At 28.3% G+C, this 27,045-nt stretch overlaps 1 protein-coding gene across 6 annotated transcripts in view; it reads right to left on the bottom strand.

Moving 5' to 3' along the window:
- Positions 1 to 1,141: 1,141 nt before the first annotated feature.
- LOC129914590 (diuretic hormone receptor) overlaps positions 1,142 to 27,045 on the bottom strand; it is a 93,062-nt gene continuing 67,158 nt past the window's right edge. For 2 of the 6 annotated variants that reach the window (XM_055993913.1, XM_055993922.1), the window contains exons 4-13: positions 15,252 to 15,447; positions 15,092 to 15,188; positions 14,905 to 14,998; positions 14,240 to 14,320; positions 13,968 to 14,074; positions 8,638 to 8,748; positions 8,196 to 8,381; positions 7,946 to 8,070; positions 7,134 to 7,184; positions 1,741 to 1,831 (exon numbers count right to left, since the gene is read on the bottom strand). In XM_055993913.1, coding sequence (XP_055849888.1) covers positions 1,774 to 1,831; positions 7,134 to 7,184; positions 7,946 to 8,070; positions 8,196 to 8,381; positions 8,638 to 8,748; positions 13,968 to 14,074; positions 14,240 to 14,320; positions 14,905 to 14,998; positions 15,092 to 15,188; positions 15,252 to 15,447 — 1,106 coding nt within the window. In that variant the 3' untranslated portion in view covers positions 1,741 to 1,773. Of the gene's footprint in view, positions 1,364 to 1,740; positions 1,832 to 7,054; positions 7,185 to 7,945; positions 8,071 to 8,195; positions 8,382 to 8,637; positions 8,749 to 13,967; positions 14,075 to 14,239; positions 14,321 to 14,904; positions 14,999 to 15,091; positions 15,189 to 15,251; positions 15,448 to 27,045 lie in introns of those variants that run through there. The other 4 variants (XR_008772209.1, XM_055993931.1, XM_055993947.1 and 1 more) reach the window with 4 other exon arrangements.

The raw sequence follows: 27,045 nt of genomic DNA, 5'->3' as shown, positions 1-27,045 counted from the left end.
GAAATGTTTTAAAACAAATAATTTTCTGTCTTATAAAACTAAATATCAATATTCTATAGATTTTTGAGAAAAACTTTCCGAAAAAAGCATTTTAAAAATTAGTGAAACCTAACATAAAAGGTCTCTTTAAGTTCTATAAATGGACAAAAACCAAAAGTTCCTTTAAGTACTGGTTGCAAAGATATTTGAAATTCCAGTTATGTTTTTTTTTTCTTATTCGGAAGCAGATATATGTATCTTCGGATCCAAGTATCGAAACAAGTTATTGTATAAAGATATGAGTTTGTAGTGAGCAGACCTATCCATATATAAATAAGTATATATATTTATTTTTTTAATTTTCGGAGAAAAATTCAGTGAACAAATTTCTTCCAATTCTATCGAATAAGGCATCAAAAAAAGGTCTCTTTCATGAATGTAGCCAAAAAGTTGGGTGCTCTTTAAAATTTAAACCAATTTATGTAGAATTAAGTAATTTAATTTGAAGCTTTATTGAATTTAAACATACACAGTACACACATAAATATTATTTCATATTTTCTTCGATTTTTACACTAATTTTAGTCTTTCCTTATTTTTGGTTCCGAAAATTTTACATTTAATTGACTTGATTTTTATAAAAAAAAAAAAACACAACTTTATTGATTTTATCATGTTTATACAAAATGACTTTCACTCCTTGAGTTCCTTTTCACAGATCTTTTATGCTAGGGATGAACAAATACCAGATATTCCTCAGTTCTGAAAGAAAATCAATTTATGTTAAAAAAAAAGTATATAAACACAGACAAATCAAAGTTGTCAACATTAAAATTTATATGTACATTTATTTTCTAATATTTATCTTTTTTTTTTGTGAATTAAATTTAATTTTATATATAATAAACATTTAAAAATAGTTATACTTAACAAACAAACTACAATTAAATTTACAAGTATAATAATAATGTTTGTAAAAAGTAGAAAATTACTATTTTATATATTTTTTGTTTATTAAAGATATACATTCATAGTTTTTAATTAAAGATTTTATTTACACTTTGTATAAATTTATGTATATAAAGAATATAAAAATAATAATATTTAAGAATAAAAAAAAAATACTTGTATTTCCTGTTTATTGTAAAAAAAAATACTAAAATTATAAAAAAAAAATTATAACATTTATTCTTTAAGAAAAAAAGAAATAAATAAGTATATATATATAACAAATATGGACCGATGTATTTGGTTTTTATTATAATTATGTAGAAAAAGAGTTATATGTCTTAAAACAAAATTTAATTGTAAATTTTATAGGAACAATATCTCGTGCAAATTTTATTCATTGTTTGCTGCGGGCACAGGACTTGTCGATGTTAGACTGTAAGAAGAAGAAAAAGGATAAAATAAACATAAAGAATTTAAAATAACTAAAAAAGAAAAACAAACAAAACTAACTACACAAGGAAACAATAAAAATGAATGGAAATTATAATTCAACAATAAAAAAATGTTATATAGTATTAGTATGGGTATTTTTATTGTTTGGAAACTTTCTTGAGGATATTGAAATAATTTTAATTTTAATGTGCAACATACATATCTGGTGCATACAAAAGTTTATTTTTCAAGTGAAATAGAACAAATCTAAGTGCAAATTGTTAATAAGAATATTGGATTTTTTTTTTCAAGATTAACATAAGAAAAGCACTTCTTTCTAACCTTTACGTATGAAACGAACATCATACTGTGTTCAAAACAGGAACTTGTAAAATATTAAATGAATTTTTTTCAAGGAAATTGCCTAAAGGTTTTTTGGCTCTGTCTTGCTCTAAAACCAATCAGTAACCTATTTAAAGAAATAGGATATTGATTAATTTATTATTATTATTATTCTTTTCACATTCAAACCTTCACCAAGCCGAAACCATAACCACTAACATAACAATATAACTGTTATACACAGGTTATAACAAGTACAATAGCACATGGTTCATTGCGATGACTATGAATACGAATAAAATAGTTCCTGATATTCAGTTTTTCTCTACAAAAATCTCATTTCCTGAAGCGATTTTCCTCAAATTTGAAAATTAAGTGTGATTCATAAAAAGCTTTATTGCAATTCTTAAAGTGGAAAAACTAACGATGTTATAATGGAAATATTTGTACCTGTCAAAACAGAACTATCCATTTTTACGAACAATCTACACTTCAACATTCCGCCTATAAAGAGATCATTGAAGATTTCTGATCACGCAAAATATAAACCTCGGTGTGATACTTGATACAAAATTAAACTAAATTTTAAAGAAAGAGTTAAAACAGTCATATTAGCTTTCTAATCTTGCAACAGAATCTTTAGTAAAAACCGAGGTCCAAGCCCAAAAATTAACAAATTGTATACTAGGGCGTTTGTTATTAAAGAATCAAGTTCCTAAGTTTAAAAACAACATAAAAAAAAAAAATAAAAAAATCCCTAATCTTTCCGATTTTTTTTTGACGCTAGATGGCGCCCCCAAGGGGGTTATGATGATGCCATTTTTTTTTTTAAATATATGTAGCCTTATATAAAAATGTTCGATGAAGATCTTGTCTAAATTAAACAACGTTTTCATAAAAGTAGCAATGGTTTAGTCAGAGCATTAGGGTGTATAAAAAAAAATCGAAATTCGTTTTTTTGATTTGGTACCTCGAAAACTCGATTGCTAGACACCTCTAGAATATACTCACCAAATATGAGCTCTTTGGGAAATTGACTTTATAAATTGACTTTTTAGCCAATTTTTTTTACATATCCTTGTAGAAAATTGAACGCTCTAAAAAAAAGGTTAAATACACTTTAACCGTTAAGTAGATATTTGAGGTCCAAAAATCGAGAAAATCTTTAAAAATTCGTTTTTTGTTCTTAATTTTGTAACAAATTAAAAAATTATAATAATCAAACGCGCATGACATATTCTTGCAGGAAACAGATTGCTCCACAAAAAAGGTCTTGTTAACTTTTTTACTTGCTCTATAGGGCAAGTATTGGTTTCGTGTCGAAAAAAAATTTGAGGTTTTAATCAAAACCAACATTACGATGATGGAGAATTCCAAAAAAGTGGGTCTCGCAATTCCGTCCGTGCTTCTGTACGTCTCACTGTGGGGCAACTTGTATGGGAGACCGGAAAAAACTCAATTAAAACTAAACTACTGAACCAATTTTCATGAAATTTGCAGGAAAGGTAGCTAATAGCAAGACAAATCTACACCAATGACCACCCATTGCCACGCCCACTCAGAAAAAAATTATATTAAAAAATCAGAAATCAAGTTTTTGCAGCTGTAAATGACTTACTTCCAATCGCTTTTTTAGAAAAATCAAATTTTTTTGAGTTTATTTGAACATTTTATTAATAAATACCGTTTGAATTTTACATAAATCAAAAAAAAAAAAATCAAAAATTTTCAAAAAAGGAAAAATGTCCAAAAACGGTAGGTATGGCATTTTTTTCAAAATTTAACTTTCTTGGAAACTTTTTTTTCCTTGGTTAGTTATAAAATTTAAACGGCTACCAAGCCTAAACTTTTCCTTCAATTAGCGGAACATTCCATCAAATCATTCCATCCTTTTTTTGGAAACAAGTGGAACTAAAGATAAGAGAATCTTCAAATAACCAGTTTTACTGTATTCCGATTCCGATAGTTATAAATAAAGTCAAAAAAGTGGCTTAGTGAAAAAACATTTGTTTTAATAGGTAAATGTGCAATGCAGGTTTCATTAACACAAACTCCTGATCCCAACAGCGACTGAATTGGGAAAAACTTTAAAATTGTGGGTTTAAAATTTTTGTTTGCAATCTTATCAAAAATTTTGGGCTGTTTAGCAAAACGGACTTCACATTCAGATTCAGCATACCAAAATACATTTAGAAAGATTTGTCTGGCGAAAATAGCTGCATATTTCTTTTTTGCCTAATTTTTTTTGTTTTTGTTTTTTGAATGACTTTTTCAGATTGAAATTGCTATAAAAACCGAATACGGACGTCTTCGGGTGAGATTTTTTTTTTAAACTATTGCTGAGATTCAATACTATCTAGGAAAACCTATCCGCCAACAGAGGCAGACGGAAGCAGTAGTTAAAACCTAATTTGAACCTAAAAAGTCACTAAAATTTAATGTTTTTTTTCAAAAAAATTGTATTCAATTCTTTTTCGCTAAACTAATGTACCATATTGTTTGTCAATTTATTTTAGGCCTATTTACAAAAAAAAATTGGTTCAAACCTTTAAATTTTAAGGAAAATAGATCATTTTGAAACTACTTGTATTTTTATCAGTTTTCACTGTTTTTCATCTTTGAGCGATAATCTCCAGGACCACAATTGTTTTTTTTGAAAAACAGTTTTCATTTTCTGATTCTTCAACTAATTTACTGTTAGAAACACGTGCAGTATCAAAATAAATCGTACTTCCGAAAGTTGGGTTTTTTCCGCCTTTTCCCCACTGTGGCGTCTGTGCGTCTGTGCGGTTGTGCGTCCATCTGTACACATTTCCACAGCCTAAACGGGTGGACAGATTTTCTTCAAATTTGATACAGATGATTTTTATGGAATTCTGAAAGTTGTTTTTTTTTTGTTTTTTTTTATATCTCGTTTAGAACGTATACCTCCCATAGGGTAAAGTCGGGTGATATGGCACCACGGGTGATATGGCACCCTTTCAATATCTCCCACTTAGTGACTTCTTTTCAAAGCAAAAAGAGCAAAAAAGAATTAAGTCTGACGTAAGCTATCAGTGGATGCATTCGGATCCGCAGTAACCATTGCCACTAAAATTTTAAAAATGGACAAACAAAAAAGTGAGTTCAATTTGAGCGAAAAGTTTTTTTGTGTAAAATTGTTGTACGTGTGGTTCCAAAAGTATTTGACGCAGAGGGTTCATTTTAACACAAAAAGAACGGTAACGGTTATATTCTTGTGTTTGCTCATTACCATAACTAAGCAAACGTGATTATTCGTGTCATTGGAAAAAAACAGAAGTGTAGTCAAATGGGGGATATGGCACCCAAAAACATCGGGATATATGGCACCGGTGCCATTTCCCCCGCATCTACTTTTGAACCTATTTATTTTTCAACTGACAATTGTATTTACAAAAAACTTCAGCAAACCAGGCCAAGTGGACTAAAACCCAGATCACAGCAGCCGTTGGAGCTGCTGAATGTCAAAAAAAGCAGGACCTAAGCATTTTGCGATTCCCTTCACACTTCACTACATTAAAAAGGCTTCTTAAATGACCAGAGCCTAAAAGTTTGCCAAATAGCTTTCAGATTGGCAGAAAAGTGCGGAATAAGGCAGTAATCATAATGTCACTTTTGGTCTCATGATTCGTGTACGTCTTTCAACAATACATGCAACAAGTGTCACAAAAAAATATCAAAAAGAAATAGGGTGCCATATCACCCTCGATTAGGTGCCATATCACCCTCCATTTTTTCAATCATGTTTTTTTTAATGTTTTTTATTTTTGCAAAAAATAACAAGAAATTATCATTGAATTACACTTATCTACCTATTTTGTATTTAAGAAATAGTTTTAAAATAAATCCGCTTTTGTTTGAAATAGATGTCTTCTTTATTTCTCAAGTAATAACGAAAAACAAAAATGGGTGCCATATCCCCCGACTTTACCCTACAAAAAAATACGATATTGCGAATTTCTCGAAAACAGCTCTAACGATTTTGATTTAACTTTGTAAACGTAATATTTAAAGCAGTGGAAATAAAACTGCATTTTTATTTTTCTCAAAAAGTCAAACAACAAAAAAAAAATTTCATGCCCTAAATGTCGGCTCTTCCCCAATATCAATTTTTTTTTTATTAAGAGCCAGATTTTAAAATCTACAAGTAGACTAACATAAAAGTGCTTTAAACTGCAAGAGCAAGTACGTGCGACCTCAGTCGTGCATTTTATTCATTAATCTAACCATTTGAAAGACATTCGAAGTCAAAGTTAAACAAAAATATAAAAACTTTTTTTACTTTTAAAAATTCTCTAATTCACTGAAAAGTCATTATTATTAAATTAGTAAGATGGATTATTGTGCTTAAATGTTCTACAAAAAAGTCTGTGGCATCAAATTGGTTGCTTTAACCGTTTAGAAGATACGGTTAGATAATTCAAAAAAGTGTATTTAACCTTTTTTGTAGAGCGTTCAATTTTCTACAAGAATATGTAAAAAAAATTGGCTAAAAAGTCAATTTATAAAAAAATAATTTTTTTTTGGTAAAAGCTTGATGTAAAAATGGAAAATTGAAGAGCGGAGGACCTTCCCATTAAGATAAATAGCTCATATTTGGTGAGTATATTCTAGAGGTGTCTAGCAATGGAGTTTTCGAAGTATCAAATCAAAAAAACGAATTTCCATTTTTTTGACCCACCCTACAGGGCAAGCATATTTTATTTTTTTTAGTTTATTTAGTTTTATTTATGTCTAAGAAAATGGCTTCGTAAGTAGGTACTCTATTCTATAAGTAAAAATGAGGTTATAATATTTTTTTTTTTTTTCAAATAAAAACCCACACAAATAATGTTGAAGTATTGTAGTTTAAATTAAAAGTTTGGAGTTACAAATGTATAATTCTGTACATTTTTTTTTTAAATAATGTTCGATTTATTTTGTTTGTAAATGTATAAAATCGAACTTTGAAAAAAAAAACAACTTTACATTTTTTTTAAAGTATTGTTAAGCTGATATATTAGGAACCTATTTATAAGATCATTTTCATGAGAATTTAGCAAAATAAAAAAATCACAGAAACTACGAGTATCTTATATCAGAAATTGTTGCAAGTATTGGTAGAAATTTTAATTTTTCCTTTCAGTTTTATCAACGTTTTTAACAAAAACGTTGATGAAAGTTTTTAAATTCCATTACCAGATAAATATTAAATTAGTTATTAACAATTTGTGCTCGAAACAAAAAAACAAAATGAGAATATGGTGCAAAAATGTTATTAATATGTTGTTAATAAGTCAACCAAATAAAAAAAACAAACAGTAATAATAAGACTTATAAATAAACATACACATATAAAAAAGGTATCACGAGCAAAGTTTTTTTTCTTAAAATTTGTTTTTGTTTATAAAAAAAACTCATCCCCTCACCGTAAACTCTCAGTTCTTGATCGTAGAGAATAGTCCTTTGAAAATCTGTATCTGCAAAATAAAAAAAGGAAAAGTTAAATCAATGAATATTTTCAAACAACAAAATGTATTGACAAGGTAGGTATTTGTTTTTAAAGTTAAATATGTATCAGTTTTTTCCGCACATGTAACTACAATATTCAAGAAAATATATCTAATATAAAAAATATCAGAAAAAATCTTTGTATGTATTATACACATCACCATTGTTACGGATATTTTATTATTCATATACTAACAACAGACTTATTCGATGGAGCATATACAAAAGTCTTTTCAATATAATTTTCAATAAACTTCACCCCATAATTTCCGAACCTTTTCAAAAATTTGATTTAACTTTTTTTTCTTTTGTTAAAGGACTTGGGGAATATAAAATTATACTGTGTTCTATCTGCATGAAAAACAGTTTTAAAAGTTTTATCTTTTCATAAGCTTTCAGTTTTTATCTCGAAAGGATTATATATCCGATATCCCTAATGGGTAAAGAGTTCCAAATAATAAACATGTAGTGATACATAACAAAACAATGCCTTTAAAAATTGAAAATATTTCCTTTTAAAGATCAAAGAAAGAAACTAATTCAATCTTTCATGCTTGACCTACATTAATTTTTCTACATCATTTCTTTGAATGTAAAACTTTATCTATCTCCATTTTCCACACTTTATTACTTGAACTCTAACATTTTACTTCACATTAAAGTTGCACTATTTAATGGGATGCCCATTTGCACGCAACACTGGTCGCCATTTTTAATCAATTGTAATTACCTTCTATTTCGCATTGATTGCTCCGAACTTATATTTCTTGCATCGTGCCACCGTTCGAATCGATGCCGTAGTGCTAATCTCACTTCTGAATTCAGAAAACAGTAGAAAAAGGAAACAGAAAATCCCTGCAAAAAAAAAAGAATAGAAACCACAAAACTCCATTAAATACATTTATATTTTTCTTCTTTGTTCAAAATTTGAAAAGGAAAATAAATGCATCCTTTTTGTTCCAGAAGAAAGGACATCTTACCTGTGTGCTAATGAGAAAAGCTCGTAGAATTTCGAAAACATGTCGCTCGAGACCATTTTCGGGTCCATAGAGCACCAGCAAATAGGTTATACCTAACAAAGGTATAAGGACAAGTAAAGCCTTTGAAGCCTTACGATACTGTCGGGTTTCTTGGGTATTAGCTGACCGCAGTTTTGTGATAAGTACCTTCAAGCCAAAATAAAATAAAGAAAAGAAAAAGAGAAAAGAAATAAGGTTAGGTACTTTTGTTAAGAAAAAAAAGGAAAAGTTTTTAAGACCCTCAGGAGGAATAAATGTCACAGAGAGAAAGTGACATTTGGTCCAGTGCATGCATCGGGGGTAAATGTTCACTCAAATGCACTTTGAGATTTCGATTTTTCAAATAGTGTAGATTTTATTTGTATTTTTTTTTTTGTCTTTTTTTTGTCACTTTTATTCTTACCCACATGATACGAAAGAGAAAAATCAAATTCAGCAAAATAACAAGACAAGCTGGTCCCTGGAATATCCAATCGATGTGGGACTCTCGCATCCATGAGCATTCAATTTCCAGCTGCAACAAAAATGTAGTAACGAATAAATTTTACAGTTTTTTTTTTTTATTTAGTTTTGAAAATAGTATAAAAACTAAGAGCAAAAGCGATAAAGGATACAATGATAGTGAAACCGTTTTACCATTTTGCCTCAACGAACTTGAAAAACCCGAATATACTATAAAGACTATCTGTGTCTGTGATAAATTTATTGGTTTTGATATCCTGCTGTATTTTTTTTTTCTGTCTTTTGTTGCTTACTAGATTTATAATGAATGAGTATAGATGCAGAGAGAGTTGGAAAATAAAATGGATGGATGATTTTTTTTAAGGGATATCTATAAAAAGTAAGCATTTCAAGAATAAATGCACATAAGAATTAATTTACAGAATAATGAATGGATTGTTTGCTTTTTGTATGGATGCGGTTGGTTTAACTCTTTTGAAAAGAGTTAGCATACATTTTTGATTGAGAATGATTTGAAAAAAATATACACTGAGTCACTCTTTTTTAAAGAAATAGAAGAACCCAGTTTTAATATAGGTACTAGCTATTCTGTTGAACTAAATTCGAATTGGTTCTTTATCATCCCAGCGAAAAGTATGAGTTTGTAGCTTAAAGAGTCTTAACATAACAGCACACTTTTTGATTACACTGGTCTGCAACATTTAACTTTTTTTTCTCCTTCAAATAATTTTTTGATATTATAAAAGATTAGACTTTTCTGAATATCTGGGGTCGAATTACGGCATACGTTCGTTAACGTATGGTTGCTATGTGTCCCTATCTTTTTCTACTAAATAAATAGAGACACAAATAGTAAAAACGTTAACGAATGATCGTAATCGTATGCTGTAATTCGACCCCTGGTTTCAGAAAAATTCTATCAGGTACCGTTTTTGTAAAAATGATTTTTGAAAAATGTGAGAAGTTTCTAAAAAATCACCCTTTTAGATTCATTTGAACTTGTATAAAATAAAAACTATTAAGCGCATTGAGCTCAAATTTGGAGGACTTATTCTAATATGTCGATTGATACCAAATATGTTCTTTTACATTCATGATTACTCATTTTTTAAAATACTGATTGACAAAAAAAGCAGCATTTCGAAATCCTTCACTTTTAATTAAGGAAAATGTAAAATATCAATGCCCATTATGTTTAAAAAGTCAAATATGTAAAGAAAAAGAGTTTGGATTAAAAATCAACACATTAAAGTCCATTAGAAAAGTATACTTTTGTTCTAGGGAAAAAGATATATTAATTTTTAGAGATCAGTTTCTTTATGGTAAGATATGCCAAACCTACTAAACTTACTTAAATTAAAATATCTCGGAGAAGAAAAGAGATATTAAGAAGATTAAAATTGAATTTGAAAGAAAAAAATAAGTTCTTTCATAAACCGCATCAATTTTAATTGAAAAAGATTACATTATGCCAACATATTTCTTCGAAAACAGCAAAAAAAAATGGGTTTTTGAGATTTTCTAACGGGAATATCTAAAAAAACGTTACGTGCTAGGTCAATTCTGATTTCAGATTCGGAATCAGCATACAAAAATCTTTTAGAAAAGTATAGTTTTATTTAAAGGAGGATTTCTTTGCAGACCAATGTTATCATTCAGTTCTCACGATTATTTAGCCAACAAATTTTATTAGGTAAATACTTTATTTTTTTCTTAATTATAAAACAAATCAAAAAATTAAACTTAATTTAAGATATAATTTAAGGGAAACCATACAAAAAAACCCGGTTGACTCGAACTATGAAAAAATATTTAAACATTCTGTTAGTCTATAGCAAGCATTTATTTCATTTATAATACAGCTAATGTGAGATCAAAAATTCGATTTTGTAAGAAAGTCATTGAATATTATGGGACAAATATTTTTTGCACACATTCACATTTTGCATTGAAATTGTTTTAATGGTAAAATATTTTTATTTTCAATAACATAAAAAAAGTTTTATAATCTTTTTTTTTTTTAATAATTTGTACTTAGAATATCATCTTTGATTTAATTTAAATAAGAAAAAAAAAAAAACTTATTCGACTAAGGGCCAATTTTTCAATAGTTAGATAAACCTCAGTTAGAGCTTATTCCTGCGAATAAAAGTCTTTTTATATTGACATTTATTCTTCTGATAGTCTAACTGATGATTGAAAAATCAGGGCTAAGTACAACATTTTTACTAGTGATGGGAAATTATCGAAAATAAACTATCAAACTATCGATAATTGTAAAATATTCATTCATTCGATAGTTTTAAATCACTCATTCATTCATTCATTAAACTTACTATTTTCATTCGAATAGTTTTTCCATTCGATAGTTTTTTATTCGATAGTTTTTTCAATGGAATATTTTTTTTATTCGATAGTTTTTTCATTCGAATAGTTTTCTTAAACGATAGTTTAATAGTTTTTAAACAATAGTTTTTTCATTAAAATAGTGTTTTTTATTCGATATTTTTTTCATTCCAATAGTTTTTTTATTCGATAGTTTTCTCATGCGAATAGTTTTTTTTATTCGATAGTTTTTTTCATTCAAATAGTTTTTTTACACAATAGTTTTTTCATCAAAATAAATAGTTTTTATACGATAGTTTTCTCATTCGAATAGTTTTTTTATGCCATAGTTTTTATCCGATTATTTATTCGATAGTTTTTATTCGAATGAATAAATGAATTAACTATTCGATAGTTCAAGTCATTCGATATTTTCCATCACTAATTTTTACTAAGAAAAGAGTACATATGTGTAATGTACACGCGATTGAATTAAATTTCTCACTCACAGAAATTCACTTAGTAGGTTTTTAACAAAACTGTTTTACAATTATGAGCACTAAATTGCGCTATTTGTTAATCCCTTTGATATTTCTTGTTCAAAAAAAAAAATTCATACTCCAACACCGCAAAAGAAGTTTAACCATTTTGGTGTTGACAAAAAAATAATTTATAGTCGATAAATTTATAATTATCCTATCCCATTTTCTTTAAATGTGCTTGTTTAAAAAAAAGTATTGTTATAACAGTAGTGCAAAATAGTACGTATACGCCTGAGTGACTAATGGAATTATATACTAAGCTTGAGAAGCCATTTACAAATCCACTTAAAACTAGGTATACAAAAATTGCCTTTATGTATGCAATCATTTTGTTGTATTTTGGATGCTCAACTGAAAACAAAACAACGTTATCGTATGGAAAAGTTGAAAAATAACACTCTGTTATATTAAAAAAAAGTTTTTTTATGGTTTGTTGCACTGACTTATGCTAAAATTGTAGCATCGCATGTAACATCCCTTGTATGATGTCACTTTGTCAACCATGTATAAAACATTTGGTTAGGAGATAAAATATGAAAATTTGCTACTAAAAAATAATTTAAAAGCTTTCATATGAAATAGATATAAAAATAAGAGTTTCGTTTAATTTTCAATTGGAGAAATTTTTCTTTAAAAATTTTTGTCTTTGACTGATTTTTATAAAATTAAAAATTCTTCGTTGGATATTTGAAATAGTATTCGAAAGTGACCCCTAACCTAACTAGTATTTATAGTAAAAATATTTATGTCAAAAAAAAAAAAATTAAATTACAACAAATAAAAAAAAAAGTACAAGTTTTCGTCGGTTATTGGGTGACATACATAATTAAAATGCACAACTTTGCCGCACATACAAACTTGCTCTTGCAGTTCAAAGCACTTTTGTTAGTTACTTTTCGATTTTAAGAGCTGTCTCTATACATATACATTTTAAGGAAATTTTGTTGATGTTGGGAAAGAGCCGACATTTAGGGCAAAATTTTGTTAAATGAAAAAAATTCTTTTGTTATTTGACTTTTTTGAGAAAAAGTAATAATTCAGTTTTATTGCAATGGCTTTGAATATTACGTCTGCAAAGTTTAATCAAAATCGTAAGAGCCGTTTTTTAGTAATTAGCTATAACTTGAAAAATTTGTATGGGAGGTACACTTTCGAGTTATAAAAAAACCAACTTTCAGAATTCTCTAAAAAAATCATCTGTTACAAATTTGAAGAAAATCCGTCCACCCGTTAGGCTGTGTACAGATGGACGCTCAGATGCATACGGACGGAATTGCGAGACCCACTTTTTCGAATTTCTCCATCATCGAAATGTTGGTTCTGATTAAAACCTCAGATTTTTTTTCGACACGAAACCAATACTTACTCTATAGAGCAATTAAAAAATAACTGGTGTACTTCATTTGGAATCAAAGCATTTTAAGATCTGTTTGAGTCACATAGTTTCTTGTAACCTGGGCCCCCACTGCACTTTTATTGAATTTTTTCTTGAATCTTCTGCCAGCTTTATAATAATTTGTTTTTGGCCAACGAAAGAATTTAATAAAATAAATTAAAACAATTTTTTACTTTATTAAATAGAATTCTCCTAAAACAAGATTTCATTTGTCCTTTGATTTTCAGTTGTAAAATACTTCTAGAAATTCAATTTGTAAAGAATTTCCGGTAGGAAATATTTGAAAAAAAAAACATCTCTTCTGTTAAAATCGTTTATATTACAAAAAAGATAAATCAATTTTAAGGAATGCGTTAAGGCGTCAAACCCTTGATTCTGCTTTGCATTTTCTATTTTTTTTGAAAAATATTTCTTAGTAAAATTTGGCTATATTTATATGAATCTCTTTTAGAACGTTTGGAAATCGAAACAAAGTGATAACATGAAAGGATTTCCTATTTCGAACGAAATTCAAAGTTATAGTTCCGAGAAATTTAATAAGAAAATTGATTGAAATAAATATTCCTTTTATGACTTTCGAATAACAGAAATATAAAAAAGTCTTAAAACAAGCTGCATTAACAGATTACTCAAGTTTTTTTCTTTTTCTGAATTTCATGTATTCTGTGAAATACTCATTAATTTTTTTTGAAATTACTCATTTATGCTTATGCTTTACTTAAAATTTCAAGTTGTGAATACAAAAAAATGAATGTACTTTCATTGTTCACTCGGGCGTATGCGTAACTTTTTTTTTTAAATAATATAAATCACAAGATTTTTGTTTTCTTCCTCTGTCATCTTTTCTTCTTACAAACTACCATAAGCAATGTCATTTTACAGCTCAACAAAATCACCTTCCAACCGAGTTTAATATCATTCCTCCCAAAAATGTATTTTGAAAACCGAAAAGAAATTGATGCAAAGTAAAAGCCTTTAATAGATTTCACTAACATTGTGTAAACTTACCTTCAGTGAACCAATAAACGGACTTACCCCATTAAATCGTTCAGTCTCAAGTGGTGGTGAATAGATTTTTGCTATTGACCACACTAACACAATAATGGCTGGACAACCTTAAAAAAAAAAAAAAACAAAACAAAAAAAAATTACAAAAATCCGTTAAATACCTTTTCAAATAATCTTAAAAGATATAAAAATTTTAACTTCCTTTCGTCATTAAAACATAGCACTTAATTTTATAGTCTACCACAGAGAGTAAAGTACACACATCAACTTACCCCATCCAATGAACGCGTACATCGCAAAATAAATATTATCGCTGGAAAATGTCTGCACCACCAGCGTATATAGGTAGAGTCCTGTAATTTTAAGGGAAAAAATATGCATTAAATCGGGGCCAAGATCTAGTAGAGTAATGCATAATGCAAGCTACTGTATATCTTGTGCTTTTGCATGCTAACAACTTCCTCTTGTTTCTTTTTTCATGAAAAAAAAAATGGAATTTTTGTTTAAACAAAATTTATGGTGTACCAAGAATTAATGGCGGTCTATATAAAATGCCACTTTAGTGGTACATCCGCTTTCCTATTTTTTTTTTATTAAATTTTTTTCTACAGTACAGAAGAGCTTGTTGCACACAGAACTTGTTTTTGCTTCTAAGTAGTTATTCAGATTTTTCTTTTCCGTCTCAAGGACTCACAAAAAAAAAAAAAAAGGAAGTGGAACTCTTTCAATTTGTGCACGTATCCAGAGATACGAGAATTTAAATGCGAATATATTTTTTCCTTCCCTGCCCACGTTGCAGATTGCAAAATGAATATGAATGCAGGTTGTTTGCTTAACACAGGATATGGCACAAATCTAACGATAGAGATAGAATTCCTATTCCTGTTCTGGTTCAAGTTCTATATCATCTATCTTTTTGGTATATATTTACACCCACCTTCGACAAACATCCAAAAGAAATTCGTTAAATTGAAGTAGTGAAAAAGTACAACTAAGGTTATGCATCCTGATTGGCTGGGATGATCCGTCATCTGCAATGTAAAATGCATATAATTCGCATTAGATTTAATATTATATTCTCAAGGATTATACACTTTATCATCATCATCATCATCTCAACTTACAACTTGAAGGAATAATGTTAAAATCCATAAGAGCGCTGATAAAATATATGTTAAAAATAAATTCGCATGAATTGTATTCCGAAGGCATTTTAAGTCTCTAAAATGAAGAAAGGTTTTAAATTTTTTTTGAAATTCATTAAAAGGTTTTAGTTGTACTTACTTAAAGTAAAGAAAAACAATTAAGGCTAAAGTTAAAGCTAATAGACTTAAAAAATATCCCGAACAATAGATAAGTGATGGCAATTCTATGCTGGGTGAGAAGTCTGGTATTGGTGACGGAGGTGCATGGTGACATTTGTCATAGTTTGTGTAATTGGCCCACGTTCCATTGTGGAAACAAAGTCTTGTTGCATTTTCTGAAAAATAAAAGAAAAAAATTAAAATTATATAAAAAATTTCTGGTACCTCTTTTTTTTTTTTAAACAAAATGACTTTTAATATAAAATGAAATCCTTTAAAACACTTTTAGTGGAAGATGTTAAGGCAAATATAAAAGTATAAAAAGTGCATAAAAGACTTTTACTGTAAATTGTGAGAGCTTATACACAATCAGTGGAGGAGTAAGCTATTGAGTTTTTGGGCCAAAAATAGGAAGGAGATTTTTCTGGGAAAAATAGTTATCCAATATTGGTTGGTTGGTTGTTTTCCAGCAAAGACACAGATAAATTCAAAATTGTATTGAAACTGAGAGAAATTCATACTAAAAACCTAATATACATAGGTAGTTGACAAAGATAATGCTCTTTAAGGCTGAATCTATTTTAAGAATATTTCTGTGGTGTTTGGTATAAACATGATAACGTCAAAATGGGTAGTTATTATTTAAGGATCTCAAATATTTATGAAAATGTTGTTAAATAAAAGTAGCCTTTTAATGACTGATGTTGAATATAGTAACAATGTTTATACTAAAAAAAATAAATTTACACGTTATTAAGAAGAAGACTATATACCTAAAAACATATAAATTCGTATTAATTGTTTTGAATTTTTGTACTTATTTTTTTTATCAAGAGTTTGAAAAATATGCCTTTAAAAATTGCATTGAAAAATTAATTTTTAGATTCGTCAACTTTTTTTTAATTTGAAGAAACCTGAGGCAGCTCTTATCTTGATTTAAACATGCAATCCAAACCTGCCTGATCGGCTTTTTTGGAAAAATTTAACATTGCTAATTATCCCATCTTCTTTTCTTGAAAATGCAGGATACGCAATAAGTATTTAATTTTGTTTATCAAAACCAAAAAAAAAAAAATCAAATTGTAAAAATTAGGAAGGTACTTCAAAAAAAAAAAGTCATGTGTGCAAAAATCTACCTATTTTTTTTTCTATCACCTTTAAATCCATGTTTTTTATATCACAACCTATAATAAATTTTATATCATCTGAAAGCTTATTGCTTCAGCTCAAAATATTTATACCGATCATGTCTATACAACATCTACAAAAAGAGCTAGAATTTTTGGAACCCAATCAGTTTTCATCAAAAAAGCAAAAAAAAAAAATTAATCTTTTTTCTCTTCTAACACCATTAAATATATTTTTTAAATAACAACCTATGATTAATTTTATATCATCTGAAAGTTTATTTCAACTTTTATATCATATTTCTACCATGCCTACAAATCAAGTAAGAATTTTTTAAAGCCAACTATGTCGAAATTTCAAACTGAGTTTACGGTACTTCCTACACTGGTGGCTGGTCATCGGCAACAGATCTCCATAGGTGTTTTGAGGTATTTTTCAAGTTTTTCCAATTTAAGATTGTGTTACTTGTAGAGCACTTATCTTTTTTACCGTTATCTCAGGATATTTAATATGAAATTAATTGAAGTTTTGCACAATTAAAGTGCATTTATTTAATTAACTATTTACAGTATAAATTTCATTCATTTATCTATTAAAACAAAAAAGTAATAATCAATTGATTTTTCTTGTCGCTTTTTCGTTTCGATACGATACTTAAGGGGGGAAATCCCTCCGGAAGACAGCTTTTTCAATAATTTTTTTTTGGAAAACCGTAAGCATTTATTGAAATTTGGAAAAGTATATGATAATATTGACATTATGAAGTATTGATACAATTTTTTTGAAGTAAAACTAAAGCAAAATGGCGGCGCTACAGCTCTTTAAAGTTGGCGTCTACAGTTTGCGCCGTGCAATGCCCAGGTCCAGAAAATTGTTTATAATCATAAAGGAAATTTGTTTCCAATAAAATATATTTATACGCATTGCATGAACCTAAATTTAGCAAAAAAAAGTGTAAAATAAAAATTAGAGACCAAAAAAACGAAAAAACACAGTGTTTTTTTATAAACAAATTGTTAAAAAAAATATTTATTGTAAAAATTATATTGAACTTTTAGGTTCATGCAATGGCCAATAAGTTAACGAGTAATTTGCAATTTATTTCAAGTCGATAGCTTCATTAGTTTCTGAGTTACGTTGCACGGCGCGGAAAAAGACGCGTTTCGAGAAAAATGCGTTTAAAGTTTTCGTTTTCGTACTGTGGTAGGTTCTGAGCGCATAGTTTTCTTGACTATCTAGAGGCTTTTGATGCTTTATTCATGGCTAAGACCACTGAAAATAGTTTCTTCGGTTGATAAATGAATTTATTAGGCAAAAAAAAAATAATTCAAAAATAAAAATTCCAGAGGGATTTCCCCCCTTAAGGTGTTTTCACTTCAAACAGATTTTACGTGATAACATCGTCAGAAAATAGGTTGTGTGCTTTTGTTTAAAATGAGTCATTTGAAGCGTTAACTTATTACAAACAGTCATAATTTACAAGAAAAAGCTAAAAAAAAATACCTTTTTTATTTTCTCATTATATTAATTTTTTTATTTTAAAAGCTTACACAAAAAATTATGCAATTTAAAAGCCAAGTATTTCTTCTTAAGAATAAAACCATTTTTAAATTTTTACAATGCGCAAAAAGTATAAAAATAATTTATTGAACACAATCATTTTCATCAAAAAAAGCAAAAAAAAAAACATGAATTTTTATCTTCTCACGTCATTAATTCCATTTTTTCCCTAACAACCTATAAAAAATTATATACCATCTGAAAGCTTATTGTCTTAGCTCAAAAAATATATATCGATCAGGTCTATGAGACATCTACAAAAAGAGCTAGAATTTTTTGAACTCGATCAAATTTCATAAAAAAAAAGCAAAAAAGCATTTATTTTTATGTTCTCAAAGTCAATATTGTAGAATTTCCAGACCGAGATTACGGTACTTCCCCAAAAAATCGGTTAAAAACGGTCAAAAAACGTGTTTTTTAAAAACTTGTTTCTTCCGTTATTCAGTCAAAACTCACTAAACGATTCCAACACTATGCACATGACATGTACACATGCATACATTGTATGCATTAGGCCAAAACCTACATGTCTTATAAGTTTGAGATTTTTTGAACGCTCCAAAAAAAAGCTAAAAATCAAAAACTACCCAAAAGTACCCCTAAAAAATAAGGTGTTTTTCAAAAGTTTATATTTCGAAACGCAGAGTGTTGGAAAAAAATTTCATCTATCCGTTTTACCCCGGTTTACCCTATTAAATGACGTAATTTTTAAAAATCCTTCATTTGGATTAAGCTTTAGGTTATTATCTTTCAAATAAGCTATAAAAGATTTTTGTATCTCTAATAGTTTATTTTTAATTTTTAATTGAAATTTTTGCCGCGAGAGTGGAAATGTTCATCGATTTATAAGACGTTATCACGTCAAAAAAAAAAAAAAAATAATAATAACAAAAAAAACGAAAAATTGATATTTAGCTTGAAACGAAATTCACCAACAATATATTTGGTAAATCATTTTACAAAACTTGATACATAGTTGAATCAAAACAAAATTTAGTTCAATTTTATTGATCATTATAATTTAATATTATTTTATGATTTTTTGAATCTCTAACTTAAAAACTAGTTGAAACAATAAAACGTCAAAAGGCTTTCAATGTAGTTGCCTATTTAAAAAGAGTATAAAAAGGCCTTACAAAATTTGACTATTATGTATTCAATAGTGTCCTCTTAAATACTTTTCAAAAAATATATCAATACCTTATTTTAAAAATACATACAAAAAACACGAGTTTCACCTGTTTTGGACTCCTGCCATAATATGTCTTTACTCCTTAATCCCTAGATTTTCTATTCAAACTAACTTCATTTTCTTTTTTCCAAAGGCTGAAAGCCTTTGTTGAATTTAATATGTTTTTGTATTTTTAATCATCTTTATTCCAATTTCATTATTTTATGCATGCGTGTCCTATAAAACAAAACCATTTTGATTTAGTTTTAAGCATCTAGATTTTCTGTTCAAAAGAAAAAGCTAATACAATTATTATATTATTAAGATAGCTCAACATCCACACCCATCATAAAGAAAAATAATAATAATAAACACTGTATGAAACCATAAACAAATTTATGACTATGCCCGCATAGTTAAACATAATAGGAAATATGAAAGTTTCTCCCTTAACGATATTATAGTTGATGGAGAAATATGTGAGCCAGGGTGACCAGCAGTATTGTATTAAAAAAAAACATTAAAAAATTCCTAAATTGGAGCAAGTGTCATTTATGTTATCAAATGTTTATACAGTAGAAACGATAAGGAGGGATTTGTTCTTTAGTGAATTTAAGAAGGAAATCTTAAATCTATTTTAAGGTATAAGAATGGTCACCTTAATAACTACCTAGACAATTTAATATATTATGTGGTAGGTACCTATCCTGAATACAAAAAATTGAAGTCATACAAAGTTTTCTGTTTTATAACCAAAACAAAAATCTTAGAAAATGGGACTTATTAGAATAGAATCGTATATAAAGGAACAAAAAAAAAAAGTCTTAAAATATACACAGGAAAGGGAACAAACAAAAAGACGATAGAATAGATAGATACCTCAAGGATTAATTCGTCTCAATAAATAAAAAGCTTGTCTTTAGAATCATGTATCCTCCTCAACTCGTTTCTAGGTGACGAGGACGACCGACGACGAAGAGCTTCCTTCAATCACGCAGTCATGTGAAAACGAACACTATATTGCCTCCCTCACATCATCTACAATTTTCTAGAGATCAGAACAAAAGGAAAATAAGGCGATGGCAGATGAGCTGAGTATGGGATTGTGTCATCTTTTCTTTCTTCAACAAACACACACACACACACACTCGCATAATGTTTACTACACCCACTCAATGTGGGTATGATTAATGCATTGAATTTCAGTCAATGGAGTCTTGAATCCTTAATCGGGACTGAAGACCCAGCCAACATTGGTATCGGTTCGAACAGTTTCCATTTTGTTTTTTTTTTTTTTTTGTTCACAATCTATTTGCTATGCGACAACAACGTCGAAGAAGATGATGATGAATATGAAGAGCAAACTTAAAGTATTACAAAAGGAACTTAAGGTTGAAGAATCGTTGAAGATGAAAAATGGTATTAAACACGTTTTACTTAGTGTGTTTGTGAGTTAAATAGTAATAGAATGTTGTTCAAATAGCTAATACACAAAAAGGATAAAAAAAAATGCTTGAGAATTAATGTTTATGATGAAGTTATATAAGTTCAAACAACAAATTGATTGAAATAGGCTTCATTCCAATCTTTTTTTTTTTTTGTTGTAGATTTGAGTTTTGTTCTTAATGAAGACAAATTAATGGATGAATTTAGTTCTCTCTAGGGATATAATTTAAGTATATCCAAGGACAGTCAATTTATATACAATAGTTAAATAAGAAAAGCCTGAAAGTTCTGAAAACAAATGGTATGTCTTACATCAAATTGGTTTTTGACGTTTTTATAGAAGATCAATCATTTAAGGATATAGAGACGAATAAACTTTATTGTATTTTAGTTGGAAAGAAAAAAACTTTGCAGTTAAGAAAAAAAAACTTTTTGAGATGAATTGTTGTAGGCAGGGGCGTACACTCCCTTGGGGCAAGCGGGGCGGCGCCCCGGTGCCCCCGACCGAATCCAGGGCCCCCATTGGAGACAATGCAGATAATATAATATATTGATTTAAAAAAAAGGTTACCCCAACAAAATAAACTGCTATTTTCAAAGAAAAATTATAATAATCTTAGGGCCCCAAAAAATATTACTTGAAAAATCTTTGCAACCACAAATAATACATTAGAGGCCCTAAAAAAGCAAACAAAGTTTTGTTAATGGCATACCAAATATTACTCAAGTCAATACATTATGGGCCCCAAAAAAGCAAACAACTTCAGGTCAGGGGCCCCAAAAGCCTTTACTTCAGAGCCCCTAAAAAATTAAATTTAAAAAAAAAAATAGTTTTTTAAATTAAATTACATTTGTTGATGGATTACTAAATATTACTTTAGGAGCCCCAAAAAAATATGACTTCGGGGCTCCAAAAATATTATATGAAGGGTCCCAAAAAATAATTTTTCAGGAGCCCCGTTAGTTGAAAGGCAATCAAATATTAATTGGGGGCCCCAAACTCTATTACTAAGGAGCCCAAAAATATTCATCAAATTTTTTGATGGCATGACAAATAATATTATTTGAGGATCATCAAAACCTTTTACTTCAGTGGTTCAAAACAATCAAATGTTAAATTAAATATCAATTCAGGGGCCCCAACACAAATACATCAGGGCCCAAAATAAAAACATTACGTTATTGGTTGCATTCCGAATATAACTTCGGAACAGAGGCCCCAATACCAATAGTATTTTAGGGGCCTCTAAGCACTTAATTTTGAGGCCCCAAAAATAATTTTTCAGGGGCCCCAAAAGAAATAAACTATGTTTGATGATAGAAAATCAGATGTGTACATATTACGTCAGAACAGAGGCCCCAAGAACTATTAATTCTAAGCTAAACAAATTTTTATTTTAGAGGTCTCTAAATATTTAATTTTTGGGGCCCCTATTTCAAGTATTTACTACTTTTATGATAGACATTTTAAGTAAGTATAGCAAAGTGCATAACGAACATATTAAAACATTAAAATAAACCTAAAAATAAATAAGCCATACAAAAAAAATGTATGGCGTATACTTACTTTTTTTTTGTATCTAAGGGGCCCCCAATTATCAAAGGGGCCCAAACTTTAGTCTTGCCTCGGGGCCCCGGCGACTCAACGTACGCCACTGGTTGTAGGTTGGTTTGATGGATCGATTTAAAAAACTACAACAGCTATTGGAAAAAATCACTATTAAATCACATGTGACATGTTGAACAGTTTTCTTGATTTTCTCGTAAACGACGCACGTAACAGATTTCAAATAAAATTTCCATAGAAAAACTTTTTAGTAACTACTTTAATTTTTGACATTAAGATTATTTAAAGGCTTAGTTTAAAATTACCAATATAAATTTTCAAACACATAATTTTTGGATAAAAAAAATCAAAATTTTTCTTTTGACAAATCAATAAAAAAAAAAAAAGGATCGAAACTTTAGTCCATTAACATTTCTAATTTATTTGCTTATTTTTTTTAATCTTTTTTTTTTGAAAATTTTTTTAATATTTTTCGTAGGTACACCTACGAAAAATATTAAAAAAAAGACTAATTAGGAACATAAAAAATATTCTTTTATGAATTTTAAGAAATTTTACGCCCATATTATTGACAAATTTCAAAACTTAATTTTAAATATCTCTATCAATTGGCAATTAAACCGGAATCTAATTTAAGATATTGTCTTCTAGATGTCAAATCTTTCTATAATAGTGCCAAGTTTGGGAAAATTTGCAACTTCTAGCATTCACTAAACATATTTTGAGATAAAACATGTTTTGAAATTAGTCAATAATATGGGCGTTAGTATTTTAGGAAACTTTTGATATAAAATCAAGTACGAGGACGAGGACCTTGCATCAAAAGGTGACAGGACCAAATTTTTTTTTTAATTCAAGCATTTCCAAACTTTAAAAAATCTCAGTAATTATAAGTTTTTTTTTTTAACCTTAATTAAGTAAAAATATATGAACAAATAAAACATTTTTAATAGCAATGTATATTTATAATTTTCAAGAAAAAGTTAAATTAGGACTTGGCTCCTTTTTGATGCAAGGTCTTCAATTGTTTCTCGATCCCCTTTCAGAGAACAAAAGATTATATAAATTGATTCGGGTGGGTAAAGGTCGAGTGAGAAACAGTTTTTCGATGCAATTCACTTTTCCAAAATAATGAAAAACTTTTTTTCTCATATTTTCCCATAGCATCTATCTATACTGGTGATTTCCAGCACTGTGCTAAAAACCGTATAGTTTGGATTGAGACAAGAAAAAATTCGTATTGGAGGAGGATTGTATTCTTCTCCAAAATTCGAAAAATTCAAATTTAAACTAGAAAATTTGGAAAATACAAATAAGACCATTAAAATTCCGAACTAATTTCTTCAAAATTGTAAATATGTATGTACTTAAGTACTTACTTATTTGAAAATTAATTTATAAAAGATTTACCATTCTTCTATTATTATTTTTTAAACATTCAGAATTTTATGAGGATACAACGACATATTATAGTACTCGATTAAACATGAACTTTTTTTTATTGACACCACCTGAAAACTGACCAATAAACTTTTCATATTGTGACTGGGGCGCCCCACACTGGGGAAATTTGTATGGGAGTGCGGAAAAAATTAAATAAAAACTGAACCACTGAATAGATTTGAATGAAATTTTCAGGGATGACAGTTTTCGTCGTAAGAAATTATTATTATTCATTTCCGCCCACTGCCACGCCCTTTTAAAAAAATTTGTGAGAGTAATAAAGAATTCCGATTCTCAATTTACTTGTACTTATAGCATTTTTTTTTTAAATTTTTTTGTATTATTGGAACCACCTCACCGATTTTAAATACATTAAATGGAAAAGAATAACTCATACTAGGTACTGTTGTCGAGGTCCACGTCCACGCAAAATAAAAAACCCAAATTATAGTTAAAAATTATTTAAAAAAAAAAACACTTTTTTCATTTTTTTTATACAAATTTTTCAAAATTTTATTCTTTTAAGAGAGTCATTTTTTCCTCAATTAAATGACTCTGATTCTTCTTAATAAAGGAATGGGTCAGATGATCTGTATTTTTCAATAATAATTTCAATTTAAATCTTGAGACATTCCATTAGATTTCTGCTTAGATTTTCGCATAAAATGCTTAAAATTCCCATTATTAATAAAATGTATAATAATAAGACGCATAATCTCTTTTCACTCGTTTTTAATTTGAATAGTTTTCAATATATTATGTACATACATTTCAGTTACATATAACGAAAATTTATTTTTCTGAGCCAAGTTCAAAAAATCAAATGTAATTTTATTGTAGTAGATTTATAAAAAAACGTGTTTCGAATTAATTTTATTTTCTCTATTTGTCTTTTCGGATAAGAATTTCAAGCTTGCAGCCAAAAAAACAAAAATCTGACAAAAAAGAGATTTTTTACTTTTCAATTTTCTCGAAAACTAGAAGGCATAGAAACATATGGTTTTCAGTGTTTGGTAAGGAATTAATTAAGGCAGTGTTCTTCATTATTCAAATTGAATTCAAATCCCCAGCCTTGTCAAAAATAGTATTGGATATGTTTTTTAAAATTTTTTTTTTCAAAATTTTGACTTTGAAATCGATTATTTCAAAAACAATTCACTTAAAGAACTTAATTTAAAAGCTCAAATTAAGCCTAATATTTTGGCTTTTAAAAAAAGTATCATTTATAACTGTAAGTGTTACCATTGATTTTTCATATTTTTTTGTTATTTTAAGTAATTTTTAAGAAAATGATTTTTGCGACCAAATGAAGTTTTCAATTACCAATAAAAAACGCAGTGGCACCTGGTGGCACCCAAATTCGGCCTTCATCAAAGGGAATTTCATAAGGAAAAAGTTTTTAATAGCCTCTAACTGTAGGCAAGTGTAGCTAAAATTATATATACAAAAATATGAAAAAATCAAGCCATTTTTTCTCTTTTCTTTAAATAATTATATAAAATAATTTACATCTTTAAAATTAATAATTTCTTCGATTTACAATAGACAAACGATGGCTTCTTTACGGAAAAATAAAAGTGTATGAGTCGGCTCAAGCTAAAAAAAATTACACAGCTTTAATTTGAGGGTATTTTCACTTCGTTTTTTATACTTTCAACAACTTGTCCCTTTACAAAGCTCTAAAAAGTAAACTACAAGTCCGATTTTAGTAATTCTTTCTGATTTTGATTCAGATTTTATTCTAGAATTTAGAAATACTATTGAAATATTCTCCGAAGAACTTTAAATTTTGGACTTTTTTCCGCAAAATCCCCATTGTGCGCCCCTACCAATAATTTCTACCTGTAAGGGCCTTAGGGCAAACTGCTTTTTTTTTTTTAATACAGAGCAGCACGAGTGTTGCCAGAATATTTTCGAGGCAAGAAGTCGATTTTGAAAAATCTTGGGGTCAAAAATAGTCGCTTTCAAAATTGGTCAAAAAAAAAAAAAACGCCAACATTTTTTGTGGTATGAGATTTAAATTTTTTTTTTTTAATTTTCAAAAAACTTCTGCTTATCAGACTTCAAGTATAATTATGTTTTTCATTTTGTTGATATATTCTGGTTGTCATACTTATTTACGGGCGTTAAAGAGCCAAAATCCGATAAATCGAAAATCAAAATTTTTAGCCGGCTCTGGCAACACTGAGCAGCTTGCGTTCACATTTGAACTCACTAGTATGTGATTAAAAACATTCATTAATGATGGATATAATACAAAAAGCAAAAACCAATACCCGAAAGAACTTCTTTTCACAAGAATCGTTGTCTCTGTCGTGAAAAAAATGATGGAATATAATTTTTTTCTGATAAATAGTTTTTCTTCAAATAATTCTGTTAACTTTCTCGTAAAACTTCCAATATTTTCTATGCTCTGTAAGTAAATTATTCATCTATGCTTTTAATGTGCTAAGGGTGAAAATTCTTTCATTATTAACATGCAAAGAGCAACAAAATTCTTTTGTTTGTTTTATGCAAAACTTTGAATAATGATTAAAAAAAACAACACTACCAAAAGCACCTCTCTGTTATTTTCAAGAATTTCAATATTCCGTTGTGTTACTTCCGGTAATTGGCTGGCTCTTAGTTCCTCTTCAGAATTTATTATTGTTTACCCATCCTCCCTATCTATCTCTATAAGCATAAGCTTTAAACTAATATTCTCAAAAAGCAAACAAAATAACTTTTCGCACTATAAATATTGATTTTAACAATGCAAAATAATATTCTTTCTAATTACAAGCACTAATATTGAATGAGCTTTTGTAAATTAATCATTTCTTTACTCTTTACAGAAATCCACATTGTTTGTTTAATGCTTAAGTATTTTTAAAGTTTTTCCAGTTTAAAGCAAATAGATTCGAACTACTTAAAAATATAAGAAGAAGAAAAAAAAAAGAGATATTCATTCGTTAGCTATGCAGTTTTGTATGTTTGTTTCTATTTTTGTGTGAATATTTGTTGAAGGTACACTCAGAGAAAAATTAATAATTCAAACGTATAAAAATTAAAAATATTTTGGGCTCGAAAAAGGATGTCACTTGTTAAGAATCTTTTGTTAAGAATGAAAAATATTTACTAAAATCTAAAAATTCAAAAACATAGTTTTTAAATACCTAATGATTAAAAATTTTCAAAAAATATAAATTTTTGAAAATGTTGTTTTTGATTTAAGCCACTTAAGCTTTTTTATAAGAAATATAGTTGAAATCCAATAAGTCGTATATACAAAAAAGTTTGAAATTAGTTTCTAAGTTTCTAATTTCTCTCAGTGTAGTTTATCTACTTTTACTTTTAGTTTTTGTCTTCTAAATGTGTTTATAATAACATAGCGCACAAAGATAAATAGATGTGAAAACAAAGCCAGACCAGCTGCAAATACCTGCGAGACTGTGAATAATGCAATGTTATACTATTATA

This window comes from Episyrphus balteatus, chromosome 1, assembly GCF_945859705.1.
Source record: "Episyrphus balteatus chromosome 1, idEpiBalt1.1, whole genome shotgun sequence".
NCBI lineage: Eukaryota > Metazoa > Arthropoda > Insecta > Diptera > Syrphidae > Episyrphus > Episyrphus balteatus.
Note: the sequence above shows the minus strand (reverse complement) of the source record. Positions and strands in the feature narration are given on the sequence as shown.